Raw genomic sequence first — 9,279 nt, 5'->3', positions numbered from 1 at the left:
CACACAGACTTTTGCTTGCTTTTGGACACGTCATTCGGACAGTTCAGTCAATGGCGCTTTCGTTGTGTTTGGTAAAGTAGTGAGCCAGTGCGGGTGTGGGAGACCACCAGTAAGATGGATCAGCGCAGTAACCACAAGGATGGCCTGATGGAAACATGCCTGTGATCGGGAGCATGGCACAGGCCTGGGCAACAGTCTGTTCCCTTGTACATAAGGTTGCTGTGACTTAGAATCAGCCTGACAGCAATTGTGTGTACCTATGTCATAACTATTGCATGAAACATACTTATAAAAACAAATGATCGTCTATCTCTGCTTTCTCGGGCAACCCTGCCGGTCTCATCCTTAGAACAAGAGAACACTAGCCTGAATTTCATGGTTTTAATTCCAAAGTATGTATTTAATTTTTGAAAATCACATCAAGATTCATTCCTAACTAAAACATCATTTATGTTTGAGTTTTAAAGCATATTGTTTCTCTTCTTCAGCAATTTGCTCTTTATTCCACATTTTGTTTCTGGGGTTCATTGAGGATGGTGTGTGATAATCTTACTTCACACCTCTTTGCTGCTATATCATTTAACCTTGGGGCGTTATTCCACAATTGAGCCATTCGTTTTCCTGGTAGTGGGCCTTTGGGTGGTTGTGGACTTTGTATTACAATGAACTGAGTTTCCGTGGCTGCCTTTTCACCCAGTTCCCAATCCGTGTGCAAATGGTTCTCGAGGATTATACACAAGGAGTGGAAATGAGGGCCTTGGTGAATGTTTATGAGAAAACACCGAATTGTTTTCTACTGTGGCTGTCGCAGTGTCCGTGCTTGCCAGCAATATATAAAGGTTATGCAGTTAATCCACATTTTCACTAGCGGCTTCATAATTTCAAAATAAAAGCTGTGAAAATGCAATCTCACCATAGCCTGGGTACTAAGAAGGCTGAGTATTTTTTTCATTTTTTGTCTTTTGACATTTCCCATGATCTTTGGTTTGCTTTTTTCCTTATAGATATGTGAGTTCTTTAGTTTTATGTGCTAGAAATAACTCTTATTGTAGTTTTTCTCTTTCTATTATAGTTGGTTTTATGAAATTTGAAATCATTACAGTTTAAAAAATTATTACAGTTTTGATGTCTTAAGAAATGCTTTTCTATTTCAAGATTAGAAAGACATTCTTCTGTATTTTCTTCTAAAATTTGTCTTTTATATTTAATTCATTAATCCACCAGGGATTGATTTTTGTGGAAGGAGGAAAATCAGGATCAAGATTTGGTTTTTTGCTTTTTTATCCATTTGGAATAGCCATGTGTCCCCCAAACCATTTATTAAATAGTTCCTCTCTTCCTCACTAAAATGTCACATATAGATTTCTTTTTTGTGGGTCAGTTTCTGTTCTATTGAAACTGTTTATTGAGGCCCTGGTAATTATACTGTTCATTGATTGCTATGCCTTTATGAAAAGTCTTGATGTCTGGTACACACAGAAATGGTAACTTTGCAGCGTTTTTTTTCACATAGGATGTTTCAATTGATGATCTCCATAACCTCTCCGGTTTAAGCTAGGAAGATGAGATATTTACCTGTTTTACAAACTTGTCATTGACCATTACTCCACGTCATGAAACTAAGACAGAAGATTGGACTCAGGGCAGATGAGGGCTCGGTGCTGCTCTCCTCTGTCCAGTTGTATGCATATCACATGCTGAAGGCGATGGTGTGGGTTGTTTTCACAGAACCCTTAAGCATCGGGGGAGTTGTGGGCACTTCTGTGAGCCTTCTCCTGCTGGCCCTGGGCATCATCTCAGTGCTCGTGTTCTACCACAACCCTGTGTTCTGCCGGAAAGGTAGGACTCCTTGGGCCCCTTTATTTCTCATTCATGATTCTTAAAAGGACACGAGGGCAGAGGAAGAGGCCCCTTTGACACTCCTACCCAGAGTCCTAGCCTATATGCGTCTTCTCTATAGGGACAAGATGTGCAATAAGAACTGCCCCTGGGCTGACATCTCTCATGTTGGGTGTTTTCTCTCCTTTTTTTTATTCTTTTGTATTCTAGCTGATTTTAAATGGGTTCTTGTGGGGGCTGGTCCTGGAGGGGGTTTATTTTCCATAAACTATATATAACATGAAATTTACCATTTTAACCATTTTTACAGATATAGTTCAGTTGGCATTAGCTACATTTACAATTTGGACAATTATGATCTAATACTTTTTCATCACCTCAAATAGAAACTCTGTACTCAATTAATGATTCCCTACTGTCCTGCCTCCCAGCCCTTGGAATCCTAGTGCATTTGTCTATTCCAAATACTTCGTGCTCATGGAAGCATATTCTTGTCCTGTAATGTCTTTATTGCCCTTGTTTCACTCAGTATGTTTCCAAGATTCATCCATCTCATTGCATGTCTCAAAACTTCATTCTTTGTGATGGGCGAGTAGTACCCCATTGGAATGGGCCACTTGTTGTTGACCTGTTTGTTTATGGTGATGGACACAGTCATTATGCACGTGGGATCAGTGTCCTTCTCATTGGTGTAGCCTTATGTAAATGTTAGATGGATTAAAAACTGTTAGGAGGCTGAAGTCGTTGCTACTGGACATTAATGTTTGTTTCCCCTTTCCTCCCGGCAGGCAGAAATCTCAGGTGAGTGTTCCCAGAACTTATATCAAGAGTCTGTTCCCCTTGTCTGTCTTCACTGCGGCGTTGTTCCCCATCTTAAGGGTAGTGACAGCAGTGGCTAGAGCCCTGACCACGTGGAACCGCTCTGCAGGCTTCACTAGGCATGATGACAAACCGCTTCCTAAATCCCCTGCGTGGTGGTGGTGGCATCTCCATTTCCAGATGAGATGGAGACTCAGCAACGTAAAAGAATTTCTGCACACTCATCCGGGAAGCAAACAGCAGGGCCTGCATTCCAGACCCAAAGTCTTTTCAACTGTCACCCTCATTTCTCAGCCCTGATGGTGTAGTCGGTTACATATTTGGGCTGCTACCCACAAGATCAGCAGTTCAAACCCTCCAGCTGCTTCTCTGGAGCAGGATGAGACTGTCAGCTCCCCTAAGGACTTGGAAACCCAGAGGAGCAGTCCTGCTCTATCCTACGGGGCGGGGCCACTGGGATTTGGGATGGACTTGATGGCAGTGGGTTTGGATTTGAGTGTGGTGAGCTGTTAGACCTCGCAGGGCTAATCACACTGAGACCTAAAGATGATACGTACCTGTTGAGCCCAGAAGTTCATGCTTGTATTTTCCTAAAAAGAGCTAAAAGAAGGAACAAGTTCTAAGTCATGTTCTGGAAGGCGAGTCTGAACATGCTTAGAAGCTCTTCCCCAGGGAAACCCCGGTGGGGGCGTCACATAACTAGATGGAACTTGTGTATTTTATTTTCTAAGGAGCTCTCTGTGAGAACTCAGAGCCCTTCTCTAGGATTCCGTAGAGTAGTCTTTTTTTTTTCTACTTGCTCACAGTAGTGGGCTATTCTTGTCCTGAAACTGCCTTCCAAGAGACACCATAACCCCTCCTTGTCCTGTGTTTGAGAGTTTCTCCCAGGAAGTCTGTTGTGCCCCAAGATCATTTCCCAGGGAGCCAGCAGCATGGCATAGTGGGAGAAGGCTCTTGCATTCATAGGCCAGTTCCAGGCCCTGGGACCATAGGAAAGGGCCTGACCTTCTCTGAGCCATGGTCTCTTCTGTTCCATGGATGGGGTTACTATGATACTCCTAGGACTGTAACTGGTTTGCATTCATGTTCTTCCTCCGTTAAAAAGTTAACAGTCTTGGTGAGGGAGGTAAAGCTAGCGGTAGGCTTGTTCAGGAGAGCAATGGCATGCCAACCCCTGAGTCCCGAGTTTAAGAGCCACCATCATAGTTTCAAGGCTCCCAGCAAAGGGAACAATGGCCTTCAAAAGATGAGGAGGAGACCTGTTTTTAAGGTTCAGGAAGGGAGCAGGGGGACTTATTGCACAGTGAAATGGTGGGTGCTTGCAACGATGGCATCTGCGTGACAAGCAGGAAAGGGTGCTTTCTGGTGGGGGGGGGGGCGTCATCAAAAGCACAAGATGTGTCCCTCATTGGTGACTGTAGGGGCATTATTTGGCATTCAGTGGTAAAACCCAAACCCAGTCCCACCAAGCCCATTCCAACTCAAAGCAACACTCGGTAGTGTTTCTGACTGTTAATCTTTCTGAGGGCTGACAGCCTCATCTTTCCCCTGAGTGGCAGGTGGTAGGTTTGACCGACCGACCTTTCAGTTAGCAGCCCACTGTAGAATCCACTAGGCCATCAGGGCTGGAGAATGAGGGTGAGTCTGTCACTCTAGAAAGAGCCCAGACTTCAGAGTCAGACCTGTGTGTGAAAGGCTAACTTTGAGGTTAACAGCCCCGTTTACCAGACAACATCTCTGGGACTCCTCCTTCCATACTGCCCAAGGGGCCGCAAAAACCATTTCCTAGTCAGTGGGGGCTGATGTTTGGAGAAGCATGGGCTATTGTCCTGATTGCTCTTCTCCTTTTCAAAGTAGGGAGGAAGACAATGGTGATGTCATGGTTTTGGTGGATTCAGAAGAGGAAGAAGAGGAGGAGAAGGAAGATGCTGCTGTAGAGGACAGGGAGGAGGAGGAAGAACACAAGAGAGTGGCGTTGCGAAAGGAAACGGTCAGGCATGGCCACATTCATCAAGTGACAGCACTGGTGAATGGGAACCTGGAACAGATGGGGAACGGGCTCCAGGCTCTAGAAGGTAAGTCCTTTCGTCAGCTGTGAGGAGCCTCCCTGCAGGAAATCTCCTAGGGTTTTCCTCCCCCTGGAGAAGACAGTTAGGTAACCTTTATCAGGCACTTGAGAAGCTGAGGGACAGCCGCACAAAATCTTAACGGGCAGGTTTCTCCAAGACCCCTACCCTTCCGGGAAAGGTACAACACTGGCATTAAGGGGAAGATAATCCAGCCTGTTGCTGACTCCTGGCAACTCCAGATGTAACAGCAGAACTGAGCTCCTTAGTTTTCTTGGCTGTCGTTTTTGTGGAAGCAGATTACCAGGCCTTTCTTCCATGGCACCGCGGTGTGGGGAAGACCTGCTGACTTTCTGGTCAGTAGCCAAGAGCAAACCGTTTGTGCCCCCCAGGGGCCTTACTGGCATTGTAGGATATTGGGGGGAAAGACATTACCTGCATGCATGGAGCGACTCAAGATCAGTTAGGACAAGGCCAAAATATGTGGGGGAAATGGAAATGGAAGCAATGGTTAACCAACCTCTTGAGAGAAATGGAAGAGCTGTTATGAGGAGGGATTCGATTAATTGCCTGCTGAATGATGCATATAAAACTGAGAGGACCTGAGAGAGAGACTAGAGTCTTCAGGGGAACTTGGTCTATGAAGCAGCTTTGTAGGAGAGGAGGTGGGTGAGGAGGTAAGAGTTGGACAGTTGTATTGACAGAAGCAGAAAGGGCAAAAGGCAATGGCGCAAGCCAAAGGTCTGACAGGTGGGAAGAACCAAAAAGTCTGTCTGAGGGTTTTTAAAGAGAGCAGGTGATGGAGGGAGGAATACCCATTGTGCCCCAAAGCGAAGACCCCTGGTGCTGTTGTGATTAGGCACTGGGCTGCGATCCACCAAGTCAGCAGTTCAAAACCACCAGCTGTCCCTCAGGAGAAAAACAGAGCTTTCTATTCCAGCAGTTACCGTCTCAGAAATCACAAGGACAGTTCTACCCTGTCCTGTAGGGTCACTATTGAGTCGTCATCATCGACTCGGTGGCGGTGAGTTTTGTTTTGTCCCAAAACTCCTCGGGCAATCCTAGCAGATAGCTCCTTCACCTTCCCAGAAAAGAACAACAAACTATTGAAATGATTGGAAAACCAACCGTGGCCATAGCAACACACGCTCTTGAGGTCATTCACAGTTGGTTCTGTTTCCTTCCCCCCCTACAGATGACCTCAGGGAGCTGCAGAGTGACGTCGTTCAAGAGGAAGGTGGGCCAGTCTGAAGAAGGGAATTGGCCGTCATGCTCTTTTCTGTAAAGCTTGGGAAGCAAAGGTGAAGATAAGCTTCTCATTGAGTTTTGGCTTGCACCCCTGTCTCGAGGGGAGTCAGACATGAGCAATGGTTGGAGGGTGGTCTCGGCAAAAAGAAAAGAGAGAGGGAGAAAAAAAACACACCTTTCCTTCCCCTTACCAAAAAAGTGTGATTTGTTGTCAGTCTTCCAACAGTGTTTACGAGCTTTGGGAATGCAGTGTGGTAGCCAGGCTGGATCTGAGGTATCACGTTGTGACACCTGCTCCCCAGAGGCAGCTAGTGTGGCAGATGTTGGTTCAGAGGGAGGAAGAGCGGGCAAAAACATACAGCGTGTCTCCGTGCTTTGTGCCATGATTCCAGGTTGTCCTGGTGCGAAAGGAATAGTATGGGATGCCAGAGAAATGCCCCCTCTCACTGCTCAGGTGAGCCCAGGGCTGAGAAAGTAGACACATGCCATTTCCCTGGAAAAGGGGCAGCATCATTAGCTTCAAGACTAGTAAGATGCTGGCAGTTGGGTCACGTTTTGCTGATGGAACCACACGGGCTTGTATCTGGGCCCAGCTTTTTATCATATGGGTTTGGGTTGTGGCTTTTACCTCTCCTTGGGCCTCGATGCCATTGTGTATAAAACAGGTGAGAGGCAAATGAGACGATCTTGGCTGTGGGGAACCAGAGAGGTCTTTAGATGTTGGCTGTCTTCTTCAATGGCTGCTAGTGGACAGACAGAAAGAGCTAGTGCCCTGTGCCTTTCATTCGTGGAAGAGTGGTGTCAGATGAGTGTATAAGCTGAGCTCTCCTATTGGCTTTGTACTTCCCTGAAGAAAATTCTTGAGAGTAGAACTGCTTTACCTAGAGTTTCCAGGGCTGTAAATCAATGGTTCACAAACTTTTTTGACCTACAGCCTCCTTTTCAGAAACACACACACACACACACACACACACACACACACGGGCAGCATCACCCACTTTGGGAAACAATGCTATATATACATTTATGAGAGCCAGTGATAACATCCTTCTTCTCCAAGGAGCAGTGGGTGGGTTTGAACCACTGACCTTTCGCATCACGGCCCAGGGCTCCTTTTCAAAGAGAAGTGCCTTCATTTTCACCACGCCTTTTGCAGAGCTTCACATTTACACAGAAGCCTCTGGGATGTTATGTTCTTAGCTTCCAGCCTTTCCTCCTCTTCACTTCTTTTGCAGTGAAAGGTTTGGTAACGGTGTATCTAGCGATAGGGATGGCTTGCATAAAAATCCGTTCTTCAGCTTCAGTTTTCCTCTCGGAAATGGGAAAACGTGTTCCTTCAGACTTCTTAGGGATATTCCAAGGCTACACTGACCGAACTTCCAGTGAAAATAATGTGGAGCGAGTTTAGGCTGCTGAGACGTCCAAGTAGATAGATCCTTGTAGAGTTTAGAGATTTATTTTTTCCTTGTACTGATTTTATTGTGATCTCTTAAATGGCAGGGACCTTATAAGGGTGCAAGCAATATGTGCTAACACATGAAAATCTGACTTGAATCTGTGTGTTCTTAAATATTCCATATCCTGCTGTAATGGACGCAACCTAGGACAGAGACAAGAACTTTTTCCTAGGATACCAGTGACACTGATTAGGCGAGGAGCTGGTTGTCGGAAGTAACCCTGCAGATGTGGAGGGGGGAAATGCTGTTCTTGGCTGAAGGGACCTAAGTTCAACTGAGTAAATCAGTCCGTGTTGTGTCCTGATCCCAGCTCAGACCTGGAGGGGGCTCAGGAGTTGGCTGCAATTCCCACTGTCCAGGAAGAACTGTGAATTTCTGTTCTCCTGGTTGGGCCAGGTCTTCTGTTCCACAGTACCTCATGTGGGTAGCCAGTCCAAATGAAAGTCATTTCAGAATGTGATTGTTGGATGGGGGCTTCTAACGTTGCTGAAGTGTGAGTTTAGTCTCCCCCTGGGGAACTTTTTAATGACTTTCTATGACTCGGTCCCTGCATTTGAGAGTTTATTATGCAGCGGAGGCAACCATCTTCAAAACAACACAGTGTAGGGAAATCAACCAAGCTAGGACACCGTGAACAGTGTTTGAGATCACTGGGATGCTTCCCACAACTTCCTCTTCTGCGTGTGCACACATACATGCGCACACACACCTGCTGAGAGGAAATATCTGAGGCCGGGTTTTTCCACGAGCAAATGGGAACTTTGAGATCTTGGTAACAGAACGCTGTAAACCACTCATGCCTGGAGCGACGACTGATGCCACTTCTTCCTGGACCTGGTGTGCACCGTAATATAGCCAAATCAGTTGGGAGTCCTAGGACCAGAGGTCATCATGTTTTAAGGGTATTTAAAGAATTAGGATTTCTTTTTAAAAAGAAAGAACATGTCCCCATATCCACAGCCATGTCGATAGTGACATATAGAGCGTGGTCCTTAAAGTGGCAAAGACCAGGTGGTAACATCGTGCTTTAAAAAATTTTTTCTCTGCATGTGATATGAACTTGAGAGTTCATGTAATCTATTTATTAGAAGCCAAAAGAGAGAACACATCAGAGATAACACAATTGACTACTGGTTTTCTTCAGAACCTGGCGACACATCAGCATCTAGGGGAGGAGGGAGGCATGCTATCCTGTAGCTTTGATATTAGCTCCACGTCTCAGAAGCACATCCAGGCTTTATCTACACAGCAGGAAAACACATGGTGGGAAATTTCCATCACCCCTGGAAAAATCATCCTTGCTGGGTAAAATGTATGATGATGCAATAAGTGCCAACTGGTATTTCTCGCCATGGGACTGGGCATGAACTGTTGCAGAGAGAAAAAAAAAGCAGATCCTTCTGCCTTATTTACACGGGGGTGAGGGGGATGCAGAGAACTTAGACCTGAGGTTATAATTTGGACTTTTTAAAGATTATGTAATAAAATATTTTGAAGTAAATGTTTCAGTGGGCTTTATTTAAATCTAAATAGTCAACAAAAATATTTCTTGGGGACAAAAATGTAATGCCTTTTTGTTGGTCGTCACTTTTAATGACTAGCAGACACAACATATACCAGGGCCATTAAAAAAAGGAAGACTTTTAACCAAATGGACTGGCTCACATGTAACAAGGGTGCAGAGCAAGGCAGTGTTTTCATTCTGTTGTGCTTAGGGATGCTGAGTTGGATCAGACTGGATGGCACCAAACAAGTCACCCTCCGTCATCTATTGAGACCCTTTCCCCTTTAGACACTTTCTCCTTGTGCTCAAATGCCTGTGTAACTTCAAACCCACTTCTCTCCACAGA

The 9,279-nt window shown here is 45.5% G+C and overlaps 1 protein-coding gene across 2 annotated transcripts in view; it reads left to right on the top strand.

The window, feature by feature from the left end:
* Positions 1 to 8,930, top strand: part of VSIG10 (V-set and immunoglobulin domain containing 10) — a 34,912-nt gene extending 25,982 nt beyond the window's left edge. The window contains exons 6-9 of one of the 2 annotated variants that reach the window (XM_004709680.2): positions 1,729 to 1,839; positions 2,628 to 2,640; positions 4,516 to 4,733; positions 5,920 to 8,930. In XM_004709680.2, the coding sequence (XP_004709737.1) occupies positions 1,729 to 1,839; positions 2,628 to 2,640; positions 4,516 to 4,733; positions 5,920 to 5,975 (398 nt within the window). In that variant the 3' untranslated portion in view covers positions 5,976 to 8,930. Of the gene's footprint in view, positions 1 to 1,728; positions 1,840 to 2,627; positions 2,641 to 4,512; positions 4,734 to 5,919 lie in introns of both variants that reach the window. The other variant, XM_045296785.1, reaches the window with a different exon arrangement.
* The last annotated feature ends 349 nt before the right edge of the window (positions 8,931 to 9,279 follow it).

This window comes from Echinops telfairi, unplaced genomic scaffold (genome assembly GCF_000313985.2).
Source record: "Echinops telfairi isolate 266 unplaced genomic scaffold, ASM31398v2 ScPeMD7_7412;HRSCAF=8450, whole genome shotgun sequence".
In the NCBI taxonomy this organism is placed as follows: Eukaryota; Metazoa; Chordata; class Mammalia; order Afrosoricida; family Tenrecidae; genus Echinops; species Echinops telfairi.
The sequence above is the reverse complement of the archived record's forward strand: the minus strand, read 5'-3'. Positions and strand labels throughout refer to the sequence as shown.